This window comes from Bombina bombina, chromosome 6 (assembly GCF_027579735.1).
Source record: "Bombina bombina isolate aBomBom1 chromosome 6, aBomBom1.pri, whole genome shotgun sequence".
In the NCBI taxonomy this organism is placed as follows: Eukaryota; Metazoa; Chordata; class Amphibia; order Anura; family Bombinatoridae; genus Bombina; species Bombina bombina.
Genome location: NC_069504.1, coordinates 710,457,955 through 710,478,632, shown reverse-complemented (window position 1 = coordinate 710,478,632; position 20,678 = coordinate 710,457,955). Strand labels below are relative to the sequence as shown.

General features: G+C 40.2%; 1 protein-coding gene across 2 annotated transcripts in view; it reads right to left on the bottom strand.

The window, feature by feature from the left end:
* KANK2 (KN motif and ankyrin repeat domains 2) overlaps positions 1-20,678 on the bottom strand; it is a 191,455-nt gene that overhangs the window by 34,304 nt on the left and 136,473 nt on the right. For both annotated transcript variants that reach the window (XM_053717881.1, XM_053717882.1), the window contains exons 9-10: positions 18,942-19,161; positions 8,846-8,988 (exon numbers count right to left, since the gene is read on the bottom strand). In XM_053717881.1, coding sequence (XP_053573856.1) covers positions 8,846-8,988; positions 18,942-19,161 — 363 coding nt within the window. The remainder of the gene's footprint in view (positions 1-8,845; positions 8,989-18,941; positions 19,162-20,678) is intronic.

The following is a 20,678-nucleotide window of genomic DNA, read 5'->3' as shown; positions in this document are numbered from 1 at the left end:
ATTCTCCCCATAAAGCAGTTCACAATTAGCTGGTGCAAGTTTTGAAAGTGTTTGTCCAGCAGACCCAGCAGTGCCTCCTCCGCAATCTTTTCCATTGTAGATAGAAGTGTATGCTTCAGGGCAGGTAACAGATCTGGATAGAGAGATTGCACTTGTTATCCCATTCTAGGATATCGTAACCCCGGAGTTCGGGGGGGGGGGGGGGGGTAATAATACGGCAGCCCCAGACCTACGCTACACAAGCCATACAGGAGCTTCTTCTACATCCAAAACTCACTGCGTAGGTGCAGGAACTTGTTAAGATGGCTTCCTATCTTGAGAAGAAACTTGTCACGTAGCTGCCTCAACAAACATAGGCATAGGCTCTGTCAGGATATCCACTCTTAGAGTATAACTGTCAACAGTAGTAATTAGCTGCTTCAGAGTAAGAAATAGCAAGATTAACTGTGAAAAACTCTTAAAACTAGTTTCAGGCTCACAGAGCTTCATTAAGACACGTCTTGCCGCATTGAGTGTAGGCTCCGCCCCCCGTGTTAGTTTTTTTAAGGGGGGATTGGGTGGGTTTTAGAGTAGGGTTGGTTGTGTGGGTGGTGGGTTTTAATGTTGGGGGGGGAATTGTAATTTTTTTTCAGGTAAAACAGCTGATTACTTTGGGGCAATGCCCCGCAAAAGGCCCTTTTTAAGGGCTATTTGTAATTTAGTGTAGGGTAGGGCTTTTTTATTTTGGGGGGGGGCTTTTTTTATTTTGTTAGGGGGATTATATTATGTGTAATTAGTTTAAAAATCTTGTAATTTCTTTATTATTTTCTGTAATTTAGTGGGGGGGGGGTTGTACTTTAGATAATTTTATTTAATTGTAATTAATTGTATTTAATTTAGGTAATTAATTTAATTGTAGTGTAGTGTTAGGTATAATTGTAACTTAGGTTAAGTTTAATTTTACAGGTAAATTTGTCTTTATTTTAACTATGTAGTTATTAAATAGTTAATAAGTATTTAATTACTATTCTACCTAGTTAAAATAAATACAAAGTTGCCTGTAAAATAAAAATAAACCCTAAGCTAGCTACAATGTAACTATTAGTTATATTGTAGCTATCTTAGGATTTATTTTATAGGTAAGTATTTAGTTTTAATTAGGAATTATTTGGTTAATGATAGTAATTTTATTTAGATTTAAATTATATTTAAGTTAGGGGGGGTTAGGGTTAGACTTAGGTTTAGGGGTTAATATGTTTATTATAGTGGTGGCGACGTTGGGGGCGGCAGATTAGGGGTTAATAAGTGTAAGATTAGGGGTGTTTAGACTCGGGGTTCATGTTAGGGTGTTAGGTGTAGATATAAATGTATTTCCCCATAGGAATCAATGGGGCTGCGTTAGGAGCTTTACGCTGCTTTTTTGCAGGTGTTAGACTTTTTTTCAGCCGTCTCTCCCCCATAGATTCCTATGGGGAAATCATGCACAAGCACGTTTTACCAGCTCACCGCTAACGTAAGCAGCGCTGGTTATGAGGTGAGATGTACAGCAAAATTTTGCTCTTCGCTCATTTTTTTGCGGTTAACGCCGGGTTTGTAAAAACCTGTAATACCAGTGCTGTCTGTAAGTGAGCGGTGAGCATAAACTGCTCGTTAGCACCGCACAGCCTCTAACGCAAAACTCATAATCTAGGCGAAAGACTTTAAGAAGAGCTTCAGGCAAAGAAGGAAAAACAATATCATGGTAAATAGTAACCATTCTGTTGTAGTTGTGCCCAGCAGTTTAAAGGGACATGAAACAACTTTTCAATTTACTTTTTATCTGATTTGCTTCCTTCTCTTTCTATCCTTTTTTGAAAATCATACCTAGCTAGGCTCAGGAGCAGCAATGGGAGCTAGCTGCTGATTGGTGGCTACACGTATATATGACTGTTGCCATTGGCTTATCTGATATGCTCAGCTAGCTCCCAGTAGTGCATTGCTGCTCATTCAACAAAGGATGCCAAAAGAACAAAGCAAATTTGTAAATTGAAATATATTGGAACATTGTTTAAAATGGTATGCTCTCTCTGAATCATAAAAGAAAAAATGTGGGCATCATGTCTCTTTAATACTGTACTTGGTGCATAGCTGTGTAAGTCATGTCCCTGCCTTTCACCTGAACTATTACTGATTTACAGAGCCAGGATCGCACCATATGGCCTACTGCATTTCATCTATATGGAGTCTGGGTACTACTTCTATGTGGCCAAAAGAGAATATGGTTGTGGGCTTTTTACCACTTAAACAGCAACCGGACCTGTTCCGCCTTTGTCCATTTCTGGTGTGGACTGTGTGCTCTGTTTCACCTCATTGCCTCTCTTCTCCCGCAAGTTGTGATCACGTGTGGCAAGGCTGTCTGCGCACAGCCTGTCATTATCAGTAAGATGGCAGAAGGCAATGTAAGCAGGAACATTCACCAATGCCAGACAATTCCTCTAACGGTGCAGAGCAGATATTTCATTTGAACAAAAGCTTTTAAAGCATTTTGATAGGCTTTACTATTTCTGCAGCCACCCTGAGCATGTTTACATTATCAGCAGTTAAAGGGACAGTAAACTTTCATGATTCAGATAGGGCATGCACTTTTAAACAACTTTCCAATTTACTTTTATCATTAAATTTGCTTTGTTCCCTTGGTGGTATTTTTGAAAAGCTAAACCTAGCTAGGCTCAGACTGATTTATAAACCGTTGAAAACCGCCTCTTAGCTCAGAGCATTTTGAAAGTTTTTCACAGTTAGACAGTGTTAGTTCATGTGTGTCATATATATATAACATTGTGCTCACTCCCGTGAAGTTATTTAGGAGTCTTCACTGATTGACTACACTGCATGTCTGTCAAAAGCACTTAGATAAGGAGGCTGTCTGCAGAGGCTTAGATACAAGGTAACCAAAGAGGTAAAAAGTATATTAATATAACTGTGCAAAAATGGGGAATGGTTAATAAAGGGATTATCTATCTTTTTAAATAAGAAACATTTTGGTGTTTACTGTCCCTTTAAAACTGACCTTTCTACTGACATTGACCTGTTTTAGTCTGCTGATAAATTTAACTGCTGACTGCACACAGTATAAAGCCCGTGACACACTGCACACGAAGCAGCGCGCAGCTAAGGGAAGAGGCAGGAAGAGTGTGTCTTCCTACTTACCTCGCACGCGTCGGCTGGTGAGGGCTCCAGTAGCTGAGCGCTGCAAAATGCAAGATGTCATCTTCAGCCAATATTCTCACGCGTATAAACCCGCACGTCAGGACGCAAGTAGCCAATCAGATTCCTCCAGACAAATAAGTGTATGGTGAGAGGAATCTATTGGTCAGCAGTAGTGCCTGGATCCTGGAGGACACACACAATGTAGGAATTGCAACCATGTAAGGTGTATATTGTGCAATAGCCAAGCAGTAATATGAAAGATCAAAGATGTATTCATTTGTTTATCAGTTTGCTTTATTTTGTTGTTTACTGTACAATAAAATAAAGCAAGTGGATAAACAAATGAATACATCTTTGTGTGGGTAAAAAAAAACATTTTACTGCTTGGCAATTGCATAATATACACCTTACATGAATATTGCACAAGCCCAGCCAGTAGTTGTGGGTCAAGTTGTAGTGGCTTTAAAATCCACCTTCACTTATTTTAAAAATAGACCTTTATTTGGCCTTGCTACACTGCAAATAAAAGTCTGTTTCCAGCTTGCTATAGCCATGGCTGTCTTTTGTGATTTTTATTTCTCAGTGGCAGTGCTATAGATGTAAATAAAGCTACAGTGTAGACAAGCTGCGAGGCGGTGCAGCGCGAAGTGAAGGTTGCAAACTTTTCTAGCTGCTTTGTATCGCTTTGCATTGCATGCAGTGTGTCAGAGACTTAAGAATATTAAATTGGGTCTTTTGTAATAAATAAAAAAAAATTCTAAAAACTTACCGGCTAGATTACGAGTCTTGCGTTAGGCTTAAAAAGCAGCGTTGGCCTGTCCCAACGCTGCTTTTTAACACCCGCTGGTATTACGAGTCTTGCAGGTACAGGTGTACCGCTCACTTTTTTGGCCAGACTCGGAAATACCGCAAATCCACTTATGTCAATTGCGTATCCTATATTTTCAATGGGACTTGCATAGCGCCGGTATTACGAGTCTGACCAAAAGAGAGCGGTAGACCCTCTCCTGTCAAGACTGGTACCGCATTTAAAAGTCAGTAGTTAAGAGTTTTATGGTACAACGCCGTAGCATAAAACTCTTAAAGGGACACTGTACCCAAAATTTTTCTTTCGTGATTCAGATTGAGCATGAAATTTTAAGTAACTTTCTAATTTACTCCTATTATCAAATTTTCTTCATTCTCTTGGTATCTTTATTTGAAATGCAAGAATGTAAGTTTAGATGCCAGCCCATTTTTGGTGAACAACCTGGGTTGTCCTTGCTGATTGGTGGATAAATTCATCCACCAATAAAAAAGTGCTGTCCAGAGTACTGAAACCAAAAAAAAGCTTAGATGCCTTCTTTTTTCAAATAATGTTAGCAAGAGAACGAAGAAAAATTGATAATAGGAGTAAATTAGAAAGTTGCTTAAAATTGCATGCTCTTTCTTAATTACAAAAGAAAAAATTTGGGTTCAGTGTCCCTTTAACTAAAGTGCTAAAAAGTACACTAACACCCATAAACTACCTATTAACCACTAAACCGAGGCCCTCCCGCACCGCAAACACTAAAATAAATATTTTAACCCCTAATCTGCCGAACCGGACATCGGCGCCACTATAATAAATATATTATCCCCTAAACTGCCACACTCCCGCATCGCAAACACTAGTTAAATATTATTAACCCCTAATCTGCCGGCCCTAACATCGCCACCACCTACCTACATTTATTAACCCCTAATCTGCCGCCCCCAACGTCACCGCCACTATAATAAAGTTATTAAGACATAAACCTAAGTCTAACCCTAACCCTAACCCCACCTAACTTAAATATAATTTAAATAAATCTAAATAAAATTACTACAATTAACTAAATATTTCCTATTTAAATCTAAATACTTACCTATAAAATAAACCCTAAGATAGATACAATATAACTAATAGTTACATTGTAGCTAGCTTAGGGTTTATTTTTATTTTACAGGCAACTTTGTATTTATTTTAGCTAGCTACAATAGTTATTAACTATTTAATAACTACCTAGCTAAAATAAATACAAATTGACCTGTAAAATAAAACCTAACCTAAGTTACAATTACACCTAACACTACAATTAAATTAATTACCTAAATACAATACAATTAATTACAATTAAATAAAATTATCTAAAGTACAAAAAACCCCCCACTAAATTACAGAAAATAATAAACAAATTACAAGATTTTTAAACTAATTACACCTAATCTAATCCCCCTAATAAAATAAAAAAGCCCCCCAAAATAAAAAAAGCCCTACCCTACACTAAATTACAAATAGCCCTTAAAAGGGCCTTTTGTGGGGCATTGCCCCAAAGTAATCAGCTCTTTTACCTGTAAAAAAAACCTACAAATCCCCCCCAACATTAAAACCCACCACCCACACAACCAACCCTACTCTAAAACCCACCCAATCCCCCCTTAAAAAAAACCTAACACTAACCCCCTGAAGATCTCTTTACCGGGAGACGTCTTCACCCAACCGGGCCGAAGTTCTCAACGAAGCCAGGAGAAGTCTTCATCCAAGCCGGGTGAAGTGGTCCTCCAGACGGGCAGAAGTCTTCATCCAAGTATTTAGTTTTAAATAGGAATTATTTAGTTAATTGTAGTAATTTTATTTAGATTAAATTATATTTAAGTTAGGGGGGTTAGGTTTAGACTTAGGTTTAGGGGTTAATATGTTTATTATAGTGGTGGCGACATTGGGGGCGGCAGATTAGGGGTTAATAAATGTAGTTAGGTTGCGGCGACATTGGGGGCGGCAGATTAGGGGTTAATAAATATAATGTAGGTGTCTGCGATGTTGGGGGCAGCAGATTACGGGTTCATAAGTATAATGTAGGTGGCGGCGGTGTCCGGAGCGGCAGATTAGGGGTTAATAATATAATGTGGATGTCGGGGTGGCAGATTAGGGGTTAATAAGTGTAAGATTAGGGGTGTTTAGACTCGAGGTTCATGTTAGGGTGTTAGGTGTAGACATAAATGTATTTTCCCCATAGGAATCAGTGGGGCTGTGTTAAGGAGTTTTACGCTGCTTTTTTGCAGGTGTTAGTTTTTTTTCCAGCTGGCTCTTCCCATTGATTCCTATGGGGAAATCATGCACAAGCACTTTTTACCAGCTCACCGCTAACGTAAGCAGCACTGGTATTGAGGTGAGATGTGGAGCAAAATTTTGCGGTTAACGCCGGGTTTGTAAAAACCCATAATACCAGCACTGTCTGTAAGTGAGTGGTGAGCATAAACTGCTCGTTAGCACCGCACCCCTGTTAACGCAAAACTCGTAATCTAGGCGTACATTTTTTGGCCTGTATTACTTTTTTTATTTATTTTTAAGAGGTTTCTTTCAGTGCATCATTTGTAGATTTTTTTAGTGCTGTGCAGCAGCATGCGCCTTAAGAAATGACGTGTCTCGCTCTGAGGGTTGTTTCCATACTCCCCCAATATTTTTGTTTTTAATTGCTATGTTTTAATAAATAGTTTTTACATTTTACTACAAATGGTGTCCGGAGGAGCAGTGTCCAGCTGTACCTGTGCCAGTGTTCAGTGACACTGAGATCTCCCAGCAGGCTTCTATCAGCACATGAGAGTGCTGCCATGCTTGTGAGTATTATAGCTTCACGTAAATTATTTGGCTCAACTGGATATATCAACAGTATTGCACTAGGATGCACCTTCTGAAGATGGGACTCATATCAAGGTTGGGAAGAGCTGCCAAGTGTGATTCTTTATGATACCTACTTGGGACGTTTAATTAAGAAGATTATATGCCTGAAACCAAAGACTGAATCCAGTTATCATTTTATTACTATCACAGCTGGTGTTTGTTGCCTGAGGCGCCCCCTAATACCTGGGTCATCTTTCTTAGAGTTCTGTTATGAAATTAAAGGGACAGTATATATATATTAGATAACATTGTGCTCACTCCTGCTGAGTTATGCAGGAACCAGCACTAATTGGCTAAAATGCAAAGCACTGAAATAAGGGGGCAGTTTGCAGAGGCTTAGATACAAGGTAATCACAGAGGTAAAACGTGTATTTATATAACTGTGTTGGTTATGCTAAATTGGGGAATGGGTAATAAAGGGATTATCTATATTTTTAAACAATACACATTTTAAAGTAGACTGTCCCTTAAAAAAAAAAGACAACTGAGAACAAACTAGAATTTCAAATAATTCTTAATAATTTCTTCTTATTAGTTGTTATTTTGTTAATTTCATAGAGTATATATTTGCAGCAAAAAGAAGAACTATTATTTCTAAATATTGTAACATATTTTTTTTGTGTATGGATCTGAATTAAATTAAAATTGCTCATTTTTGTGCAGCAGATTCCACTGTTTTTGTTTTATAAATATTTGTGAATTAGCACAATCTCATATTGTCGATGTGTGATGAATTAGTTGCCTCTTTTCTGGGGCACATACTCACACCATTGATACATTTTCCTTTAACTGAATATTTTTCTCTGGGCGCTATAAATAGATTGTTTATTTAATCAATCTGCATATTTTCTACACTAGATTTTGAACCAATACTGTAGCTTTTTTAAAATAACTCACTCGGCCAAGTGAATGGAATGTTTGTCATGTACAGAAGCTGGCCACTGCAATACTGAATGGCTAAAAGAATTAAAGGGGGGGGTTGATTCATTGAAGAGACCACCAGTAGAGGCATTAAGGAGAGAAAAGAGAGAGAGAGAGAGAGAGAAAGAAGTGAGAGGAGATAGGGAGAGGAAAGAGAGAGAGAAGTGAGAGGAGAGAGGGAGAGGAAAGAGAGAGAGAAGTGAGAGGGAGAGGAAAGAAAGAGAGAAGTGAGAGGAGAGAGAGAGAAAATATATATATATATATATATATATAGAGAGAGAGAGAGAGAGAGAGAGAGAGAAAGAAGTGAGAGGAGAGAGAGGGAGAGAAAAGAGAAGAGAGATAGAAGTGAGAGAAGAGAGAGAAAAAAAGAGAAAGTAGTGAGAGGAAAGAGAAAAGAGAAGAGAGAAAGAAGAGAGATGAGAGAGAGAGAGAAAATAGAAGATAGAGAGAGTAGAGACATACCATTTTCTTTTGGATGAATAGCAGAATATTATTTTGTGTTACAATGTAGGAGACTATATTTATCCTTTGTTCTATGCCAAGCACTGCTTTAGTAATACAGCAGATGGCACTCTGTCTATGTGAGAAAAGGTTGGCATCACTTGTGCTGTGTTTGATGAGTAGTCTGGCGCTAGCAGCATTGGGTTTGTATTATAAAAGGCAGTGTTGTGTCTGTGTGAGGGACAGACTGGCACTGCGTTTGCTATGTGTGTTTAAGAGAAAGGAATTATCCGTAATATGTCTATATAATGGAGGATGGTACTGCCCATATTACATGGTGTAGCAGAGAATCTGGCATTGTGAGTTTGTGAGGAGCAGAAGAAGAGACTGACAGAGTAGATTAGGAGATTTACAATACCTATGGTGTGTTAAAGGAGGGAGTTTGCTTCTGAGTTAATTGTGTGTTGTGTATCTATGTATACAAAATAGGCATTGAAATTGGCAGCGCAATGTGGGAAAGGGTGACCAAGATTGCCTGCCTATTGTGTGTTCATGAGAAGGAAGCTTAGCTAAAACCTCAGAAACTGTGGGTGTTTATGTGAAAGTGAAGCTGGTACTGTCCACTGCTGGTACCTGGCTTGCTCTGCAGTTGACGTCTCCCAAGCGCAGCATCTGTGTAACTGTCTCGATGTCCTCGTCAGAACGAAAAGCTGCAAGCGCTGTGAGCATGAGGGGCGTGAAGCCGGCCTTATTCTGTCTGTTCACATCACACAGGCCTGAGGAAGAAACACAGGAATGGGAGAGAGTAAATAAAGTAGACAGAAGGAGAAAGAGAGAAAAATAAAGAGCTAATAGAATAAGAAATGAAGAAAGAGAATAAAGAATGAAAAGGTAGGGAAAGAGGGGGACAGAGAAAAAGACTTATGGGGAGAATTATATAATAAAATACAAAAGATTAATGAACAATGAAAGAATGGATAAAATGAAGGGAAGATTTAAAAGAAAAAGAGGAGAGTGGGCACAAAGAGACAGATGAAAGTTATATAGCTCCTGTCATGCAAATACCATTATAAGCTGGAAGCTCAACATGCTGTCCCTCTAAGCACTATTTGTGTGCAGTTTTTCATTCTGAAATCTGGGACCATCCTAAGCCCAGACCAAGAACATCAAAACACCACCACCTAAAGCATCCATGACCCACCCCCAAATCACCAAGACTTACACCCTGTCCTGGGGGAGATTTTCTGGTGTTGTGTAGTATGTTACAATGATGGAAATATTGTAAGAAAACCATAAATAAGATAGGGGAGGTTAGGGGATCAATAGCCTAGATTTCAATGCAGGTGACTGTCTTTGCATACTTGTTGTGTTGGTACACTTCATGTTTTTAATTTTAAAAATCAACACAATAAATATCTTTAAAATTACAGTAAACAAACTGTATGCAAGATATGCATTTTAATGTCTTTTTTATAAGTATTTTTCCAGGGCTGCTTTTTATTCCATTTTGTAGCACATTTATTGGAATTATCAGTGATTTGTACATACAAGGAAATATTTGATAATATACTATACATGTATATAGTGCCCCTTTATGGCCAGATTACAAGTGGAGCACACAATATCACTTTTGCAAAAGCGATATTTGCACTCCACTAAGTAATACCAGCGCACGCTAATGTGCGCTGGTATTACAAGTTGAGCGCAAAGCATTTTGTCATGAAAGAGCACTTCCATAGGCTCCAATGGGAGCCTCGTTCTCATTCCATGAGACACGGCATGAGAACTAGCGCAGCAAAGGGGGTAAGTCACGCAGTGGTGGCAGCAAACTGTAAATATATATGATTATATACATACATATATATATAAATATATGTGTGTGTTAATATGTGTATATACACATATTAGCACATACATATATAAGTATATAAGCATATACATATTTATTTACAGGGAACACACAGTTCCCATAGACTGCACTTTTCAGTGCCGTTTTTTTTTCTAACACCCCACAGCTGCCAACTTTAGCCCCCAAAAACTGATGCTACTATCTTTATTTTTAATAACGTATATTACACTTAATTTTGATGGCATTTGGTGGACATTTATAAAATTAACCAGATATCTGATCTCTGGTTAATTTTATAAGCGCTAATTGCTACCGTGATAGCGATAGCATTAACCAGACACTTGTAATGGCTGGTTATTTATCGAGCTACCACAAACGGGCAAATTTGCCCGTTTGTGGGCGCACGATACATTAGCGCCACTTGTAATCTAGTCCTCAATGTTTACTTGCAATCTTGTCCAATGAAGATACCAAAAAGAATAGAAAGCAGACAGATGGGGGGCAGAGCTTGGCCGCTTAGATAGATGGCCGCATAAAAGAATAGCTCCTAGGCCCACGTCTGCGATCTAAGATAAAAATAGCCGAAAGAAGCCCCTCACACAACACCCGATGGAAGACAAAGCAGTCTGGAGGCTCTAACTTGAAAAGGAGATAACAAGAGACCGTTGACATCCGGAATTGCAGCTGGCAAAACAAGAACAACACGCCAGAGCGCACACGCTGCACCATCTTAAAAAAGGCACCACACACCCGGTACTAATACAGGCGTCGTCCAGAAAGCAGAGGGAGCAAGCCGGTTGGAACAGAGAGACTGCAGAGGCCGCAGTTACAAGTGATCCGGCTCCAGCGATCAGAGGGCCACACAGCCACATTGCACCAGGTATTACAGCACGGCTGTTAAACATACAAATAAAGCCCTCTGCTTTGGAAGATAGGGTGAGCCCATAGCAGCATTAGCAACAAGACAGGGGGAGCTGCATAGTGAAAGTTACCAAAGCTCCGTAGTAGCATTCCACATACCTCCTTCTCCTCCACCAACAATCACCCTGAAAAAACGTGGAGACTATTAAATACAAAATAAAGCAACATTAAAGATATATGATAGTGTTGTGGAGGTTGGATAGGATACAGCACTCAGTCTCCGTATATAACTGCAATAACCTGGTTACCTGGGAACTCTGTATAAGGGGTACACATTGGTGTCTAGAAGGCGACAGAAATTTGCAGGGAGATCCTGCACATCCATTACTACTGACTTAGGGTGACTCCACAGTGGTATGCTCTGGATATGCCAGGTTAAAGGTCTCACAAACCAGACACCATACCTAATACACGGACAATGCAAAACTATTTGAAACAATCAGATTCTGCACCATCAGCCCCCACTGAGACATCCAGCCAAAACCCACACATGGCAAACACAGCCAGCAAGTCCTCCCAAGCTACAAACTCTGTAGATATAACCAAAGATGATTTGAAGTCACTCTGCACTAAGGATGACGTAAAAGAATTGATGACAGAGGTGAAGAGCTGGTATGGAGAGTTAAAGAGAGACCTTACAAGGGTAACACAGAGGGTCACAAATCTGGAAGAGAATCACAACATAACTTTCAACGATGTTTAGCATGTGTCTCGCATGGCATATGAACAAGAGGAAACAATCCACCATCTACTTGAGAAAGTGGAGGATTTGGATAACCGGGGCAGGAGTAACAATCTCCGTATCAGGGGAATCCCAGAGAGTATACAGCCAACGGCATTGGAGGGGTGCCTTCAGAGTCTCTTCCGAACCCTTAGAGGCGACGAGAATGCCCCTGACATACACATTGAGAGAGCTCACAGAGCCCTGCGAGCAAAGCCACCCCCTAAAGCGCCCTCCAGAGATGTTATCCTCAAATTGTTGCACTTTAAAGATAAAGAGGACATTCTGAAACATGCCAGACAGAAAAAAGATCTCTCACATGCAGGAAACAAAATCCAAATCTTCACGTACCTGAGCCCTACTACTTTACAGAAGAGGCGGGAGCTCAGCCACATCACTATGACACTGCGAGATCAAAACATCTAGTACCGGTGGGGCTTTCCGGTCAGTATTATAGCCTCTAAAGGAGACACCATAGCTATCTACAGAAACCAGGAGGATCTGACACGTTTTTGTGAGACTTTGAGGATTACTATCAAACCGCCTGACCTACAAACACGAGACACAATGGAGCACCACTTTTCCACAGGAAGAACCCGTATGGCATCAGGAGCAAACCATAGAAAAGATGACACTCCACAACTAGCAGCTACTGGATGTCACAGAAACAAACGGAGGGACTGTCTAGAATGCACTTACCTATATGATGGGACTTTCATGTTCATTTAAAGGCTACAGGTCATATGTTTTACTACATCATGTATAGTTATGATTCCAATATGGGATCGCAGACGTGGGATACTTCCCACCTTATTATTGTTACTGTTTTTCATTTGCTACTGGAGGTTTTGTCTAGTCCACCTCAGGTGGCAAATATTTACTTGACTTCTTCCTTTACTTCTCAAATCAGTATAAAATTGTACTTATTGCATTTGTATAGCGTGGATAGGACCTGTACGGTTTTGTTATATATCATCAGCACATCTGCAGAGGACACCCGCCATTAGTTGTGGGAGCCCCGCTACCCACATTAGCATAGCTGGGACTGTGATCACACATAATAACAAGCACTACTAGCCGCCTCTCACAACACATAACTGTCGGCTTTGCTTTAATAAAATGGCAGCTGATTCTGAGTCGGGCACTAGACCCCTTACACTGATTTCTATAAATGCAGAAATATAATATAAACAATACAATATAAAGGTCTGAATAGCCCCAAAAAGAGATCGGTGGCCTTCAATCAGCTGCACCATGCTTCAGGAGACATAATCTTTATTCAAGAGACCCACTTTCAGAGGGGGAAGGACCCAGCATATTTACATACAAGATATAGGTCAGTTTACCTTGCATCAGGCAAGGAAAAAAAAAGTGGAGTGGGGATACTATTTAACAGCTCAACACAATTTCAACCCAAGCAGGTGATTAAAGACCCAAACGGCAGATATATTATAGTCTATGGCCATCTATATAGCAACCCTGTAACATTTGCCAACATATATCTTCTGAACACGGGACAACACATACTTTTCAAACAAGTCTCTCAGCTACTGCTCGAACACGCAAAGGGTATACTTTTCCTGGGTGGGGATTTCAACCTTCCGTTGGATCCCACAATTGATACCTCCACTGGAGTCTCATGCACGCCAAAACGAATCATCAAGACAATACACTCACAAATGCAACTTCTGAAATTGCATGATGTATGGAGAACTGTAAACCCAGGCATACAGGACTACACTTTTTATTCACATTAGCATTGCACATATACTAGGTTAGATTACATCTTGAGCGACCAGATAGACAAATCCACTATTCTACCCCTTATGTGGTCTGATCATTCTCCGGTGCAGTGTAAAATTAGTTGGCCCACCACACCCACACTACCCCTTATTTGGAGATTAGATGAAACTATCCTGGATAACCCCTTGATCAAGCTAGACAAAGACACGACTCTGGGGCACTACTTTCGGGAAAACACAAATTACATCATCTCCTCCACCACATTGTGGGAAGCACACAAGTGTGTGATAAGAGGGGAATTTATCAAGCATAGGGCAAGAGAAAACAGGAGTAATAGGCAATTTTTAAACTATACGCTGGCTCAGATTAGGTACTGGGAGACAGAGCACAAGAAAAGCCCCTCCTCATCAACTATACTGAAATACCTTCTCCAGGCCAGAGATGATCTCAACACACATCTTACAAAAAATTATCAGCACAAAACCTCTTTCCTCAAACAGAAATACTTTGACCTTAATGATAAAGTAGGCTCGTCACTGGCGAAAGCCCTCAAGTGCAAACAACTGAACACTCACGTATATACCATCACAGACAAAGACGGTCTGACATATAAAGACAGCAAGAACATAGCAGAGACTTTTAGATCTTATTATGAGAAACTGTACAATCAGAGTAACTGGACATAGACCAATTTTTGTCTGACTTACACCTGAATAGGCTGACAAAGGAAAACTCAGACTTCTTAGACGCCCGTATTACGACTGAGGAAACCAAAGGGGCCATCAAAAATATGCCCAATGGGAAGAGCCCAGGCCCTGATGGTTTAAGCATCAAGTACTATAAAACATACCTGCACCACCTACTACAACCATTAACATCTATGTTTAATTCTATCTCAGCAGAAGGAGGTTTCACAGAACACATGTTGGGAGCACATATAACAGTCCTCCCAAAACAAGGCAAGACACCAGACAGACCCGAAAATTTCAGGCCCATCTCTTTACTGAACTCAGACATAAAGATATATGCCAAAATTTTAGCCACTAGGATGAATACATTTCTCCCCATGTTAATTCACCCCGACCAAGTGGGCTTTGTGCCAGGACGGGAGGCTCGAGACAACACCCTAAAGATATTACAACTCATGGCATATGCTCAAGGCACATCAGGTGCCACTGGCGCTAATATCAACAGACGCCGAGAAGGCATTTGACAGGGTTCGCTGGCAGTTTCTGAAAGCAACCCTGTCCAAAATTAACTTTAGCAACTCCTTTATAGCAAATATGTTTCTATTATATAATAACCCAACTGCCCAGGTCAAGGTGAACGGTCTCCTCTCTAGCAAATTTAGTATACAAAATGGGACGAGACAGAGCTGTCCACTTTTGCCTATACTATTCGCGATCACCGTCGAGGAATCCAAACCAAATCATGTGAACACAAATTGGCGCTATACACTGATGATGTACTTCTCACTCTTACGGACATCGATACATCTGTGCCCAAAGCATTGGACACATTCTCTGAATTCGGCAGGGTTTCGAATTTCCACCTTAACCTTAGCAAATCAGAATTCCTAAATGTCACATATAAACCAGATGTTTTAACCAACCTACTACAAAAATGTCCTCTGAAAAGGTAACAGGTAAAGATGAAATATCTGGGAATATATTTATCACCAGATATCCAGGTAATTTTTCAAGCCAACTACAAAAAATTAGAACATAACCTAAACTCAGACCTTGCCAGCTGGAGAAATAAATCTATTTCCTGGCTGAGATGTATCAGTGTTGTAAAGATGAATGTTCTGCCCAGACTACTCTACCTACTGCAAACCACACCCATCCCCCTCCCAATAAACTACCTAGACAAGATACAATGTCTTATAAATCAATATATCTGGAGAGAGGTCAAACCCAGGGTAGCAAGTCAAACACTTTATCTTCCCAAAGACAGGGGCGGGTTGGGAGTCCCACACATTGTTGACTACAAGAAAGCGATTACGTTAAATAGACTACTGGACTGGTGCCAGAATGATCCAAACAAAGTGTGGATACAACTGGACTGTGACATTTTAAACACGGACAATGCATGCCTGACGGCCTGGCTTACTGCACAACACAGACCAAAAGTAGTGATGGAATACCACCTGCTGTCCGACTTTTTCCAAATCTGGGACAAGATATTACAAACCTCGACGCAGATATCTAGTATCAACTCATCACTTACAGCGATCTATAACAACCCTGCACTGCCCTGGTGCCCCAGGGAGAATAGATTATCCAAGTCTGCACGCCCAGAGGAAAAAGTATTCTCTGCTCTAACAGATAAGCACAAACTTAAGACACTCTACAGGAACAAATGCCCACTACAGCAATAACTTGGTTCTCATATGCCCAAATAGCTCACTACATGTCTACACACCAGCAAAAACAAGCCTTTACAAGGCCAAAAACCCCCTTCGAAATTCTCTGCACACAGAAAATAGCAACACGTCATGCAATCTTGAAATTATATAAGCTTCTTGCACTAGAAGACACCCACGCGCTCCCATCTTATGTCAAGGCATGGGAAAGGGAACTGAACACAGACATTACATTTCAGGAATGGCAGACAGATTTTTAAAAAATCTTCGACCTCTGCTATAATACAAGAGTCGAGCTATAAATTTCTTTCCAGATGGTACCTCACCCCTGCGAGATTGCAATGCATGTATAAGTCAGCCTCAGGGAGGTGCTGGAGGGAGTGTGGGGGGGAGGGCTCAATTACACACATTTGGTGGACTTGTCCCAAACTTGATTTATACTAAACCGAAATTATCTCCTATATCAAGGACATTCTGGGTTATACTCTACCCAGCGATCCTAAAATCCTCTTCTACTTGTCCCTACCCAAAATTGAGAAAAAGGAACACAGAGCCTTATTGATGGTTATGCTGAACAGCGCCAAGATATTAATCCCCAAAAATTGGAAATCACAAAATATACCGACATTGGCAGATTGGAAGCAGCAAGTCACCACGCTATTACACCTAGGGTTACCACCCGTCCCTTAAAATACAGAACACTTATAAGTTGCACATGATGCAGGGTGTGCAGGGAGGAATATGAATAGTGCTGTCCAGAAACACAATACATGTTCCTCCCTGCACACCCTGCAGCATGTGTAACTCATAAGTGTCCAGGAAAACGTGGCTGAGGTGGCAACCCTAATTACACCTGGAAAGATACCACCACATAGTACAGGGTTCTATTGATATCCATAACTGTATGCTGTCATTGTGGGCGGGGGAGGTGCCCGACTCCCAGGCTGAAGTGTCCATCCATTGTGTGTGTGCAATCACTGTTATAGACCTAATTGTTATGGTTACACACCTTTGTTTACGTACATTTGTTACTATTATGTTCACAAACTCGACAGGGCACAGAGCCCCTCTAGTCTCCCTAGCGCAATGGCTGCGGGGAGGACTGGAGCATGGACTTTTTTTTTTAATATAATAGCATATTTTAATGTATAAGATGTTTAAGAGTTGTATTGCATACCAATGTGGTTGCCTGTGCAACCTATTATGTCTTCTTTACTTTCTGGTTAACAATAAAGCTTTTTGAAACAGAAAAAAAAAAAAAAAAGAAGAAAGCTGACAGATGGAAGGATACTGAACAGCAATGTACAATAGTATTGTGACCAATAAAAAATCACCATGGCTTCTGCTTAATCTGTTTTTATGTTTTCATATCCTATATACATTCAGCACGTTAGACAGAAAATAAAAACTTTCTTTTAAAAGTTTAACCATTTGGCAGCCAAAATGGACTGCAACAAAATGCATGGCATACGCTTTTAGAAGCCAATGGGTTAATCATTTCCCAGCAGGTGGTAGAATAGCAACCGTTCTAATTTATAAAGAATAAGAACAATATAAATCCTACAGTTATGGTCCACTGATAACACTATATGTAGCACATTATCTTGCAGTGTCATTTGTCCATGTTCTATATGGACACACAAAATAAGTCGCTATGATTATATCATAAAACAGTAACTAAATAAATGATAAATTAGAGGTAGAGGTGTGCCAAGTGGTACATATGTAAAAGTTTTCCTGTTATACAAACACCAGCCGTCACAGTGTACGCACTAATAGGTTGTAGCACCTGGAGTGAGCACAAGGTGGCGATCTAGATGCTAAAAACACTTTTTTTAAAACTGTTTTATTCCCTAGAATGTCGGTTTTAGCAACAATATAGTAGTTTCCTTTTTCTAACTTTTCCCCCCAAAAATGACATTTGTTTAAAGGAACAGTCTAGTCAAACTTTCATGACTCTGATAGGTCATGTAATTTTAAACAACTTTCCATTGTACTTTTATCATCAAATTTGCTTTGTTTTCTTGGTATTCTTTGTCGAAAGCTAAACCTAGGTAGGCTCAATTTCTAAGCCCTTGAAGGCCGCCTCTTATCTCAGTGCATTTTGACAGTTTTGTACAGTTAGACAGCTCTAGTTCATGTTTGTCATATAGATAACACTGTGCTCACTTCCGTGGAGTTACCTAGGAGTGAGGACTGATTGACTAAAATGCAAGTCTGTCAAAAGAACTGAAATAAGGGGGCAGTCTGCAGAGGCTTAGATACAAGGTAATCACAGAGGTAAAACATAGATTATTATAACTGTGTTGGTTTTGCAAAACTGGGGAATGGGTAATAAAGGGATTATCTATTTTTTTAAACACTAACAATTCTGGAGTAGACTGTCCCTTTAACTGCCCACTGTCTACACTGCCTATCAGTGACATCAGAATTTAAATATTGCCTACTTTAACCTCAGTATCTCTTACCACTCAATGATATAATAGTGAAAACAACATCAAATTAAAGGGATGGTAAAGTCAAAATTAACATTTCCTGATTCAGATAGAGCATGCATTTAAAAAAAAAACTTTACAATTTACCTCTCTTTGCAAATTTGCTTTTTAATTTTGGCATCCTTTGTTGAAGAGTAAAGCTAGGTAGGCTTATATGAGTTCAGGAGCGTGCATGTGTCTTTAGCCATCTATGGCAGCAGTATTTGCAAATCATTGCTACAAACACCGGTGCAAACATCGCTGCCATAAATGGCTAAAGACCAAGACAACAAAGCAAAATTGATAATGGAAGTAAATGAAAAAAGTTTTTAGTAAAATTTCATGCTCTAGCTCAATGTGTCCCAACCACAGGCCTCAAGTACCCCTACCAGGCCAGGTTTGTATTATAGCTGAACTAGAGCACAGGTGAAATAATCAGCTGATGGGTGAGAGCAGGTTAGTAACCATGGTTACTGATCATCTGATTACTTCACCTGTGCTCTAGTTCAGCTATAATGAAATATTGGCCTGTTGGGAGTACTGAGGACCACAGCTGAAAAACACTGCTCTAGCTAGACCATGAAAGTGTTATTTTGGCTGTCCCTTTAAATAAGCACCCTGTTTCATCAATTAACTTTTCAGGTTGTCAGACTTACCAGTCTCCAACAGCTGCCGGACCACTGTGAAGTTAGATTGTGACACCGCATAATGGACGGCAGTATTCCCTTTAGAATCCGCCATATTTATGATGACCTCCAGCAAACGTGGGGACATGGCACGGAAGACTGTCAAGTGGTGGCGAATGACAGCTGGGTCCACCTCCTTCTGCCTCAGTATCTTCATCCACTCCTGGAGCACCACTGCATGTGCCGCTGCCTGACCACAAAACAACAGCTTTAAAACAGCATCTTAATAGGTTCCTTTTATGTAGCACGTAGGGCCAGAAATATCACAAATGGTCTTTTTTCCTATACCTGTGACCTACACTTCTGTTTTCAACATAGAACCTTTATTATGGTAAGAAAAAGCACTGCTCCTACACAGAAACACCAGTCCCATGTACTCACAAGCAGTATCCGTCACAGGAGCTGCAATGCTTGTGGCTCCCGAGAGAGACTTAACCTATGTGTTTAGGGGGTTAAACATAAGGATTGATCAAAATTCTATAGTTTGATAATTACGGCATATTTATTAGTGGATGCTGATAAACAGCTGTGGTTGACCCAATCACATTCAACCATTTTCATTGCTTATTAGCAGCACTTTTTCATTATCATGTTGGTGAAAATTGCCCTTTACTTAAAGTGATAGTCTAGTCAAAATGAATATTTAATGATTCAGATAGAACATGGCATTTTAAGCAACTTTCTAATTTACTCCTTTTATCAATGTTTTTTCGTTCTCTAATCTCTTGGTATCTTTATTTGAAAAAGCAAGAATGTAAGCTAAGGAGCCGGCCCATTTTTGGTTCAGCACCTGGGTAGTGCTTGCTGATTGGTGTCTAAATGTGACCACCAATCAGCAAGCGCTGCCCAGGCACTGAACCAAAAATACATTATTGCTTTTTCAAATAAAGATGCCAAGAGAACGAAGAAAAAACTTAAATTATTCTTACCTGATAATTGTCTTTTCTTCAGATGGAAAGAGTCCACAGCTGCATTCATTACTTTTGGGAAATAAGAACCTGGCCACCAGGAGGAGGCAAAGACACCCCAGCCAAAGGCTTAAATACTCCTCCCACTCCCCTCATCCCCCAGTCATTCTGCAGAGGAACAAGGGACAGTAGAAGAAATACCAGGGTGAAAAGGTGCCAGAAGAATAAAAAATAAGAGACGCCCCACAGAAAAAATACGGGTGGGGAGCTGTGGACTTTCTTCCATCTGAAGAAAATTATCAGGTAAGCATAATTTAAGTTTTTCTTCATAAATGGAAAGAGCCCACAGCTGCATTCATTACTTTTGGGAAAACAATACCCAAGCTATAGAGGACACTGAATGCAAAAACTGGAGGGTACAATAGGAGGCCCATTCCGAGGGCACCATGCCTGAAAAAAACACAACCCAATCAAACTCCGCTTCGTCGGAGCCGGGCAAAAGAACTAGTAGGAAAAGGCCCCAAGGACACTGACCAGCAGATAGTCCGAAGCCTAACTAGAGATCGCAAGCAGACTCACTGAGCCAACACTCCTCCAGGAGAACCGTCACCCAGGAGTCAGTCCCCTTACTAGTACAGTACCAAAATCCCCAAAAGGGAGAGGACAAGGGTAAGCCAAGGGATACCCAAAAGGTACAGAAAAATCCATAAAGGAAAAAAAAAACCTTCAAAGGAAGGCCAAGTCCACAGAATGAATGGATCCCAAGAACAAGGGGAAACGCCGCCCAACCCACAAAGAG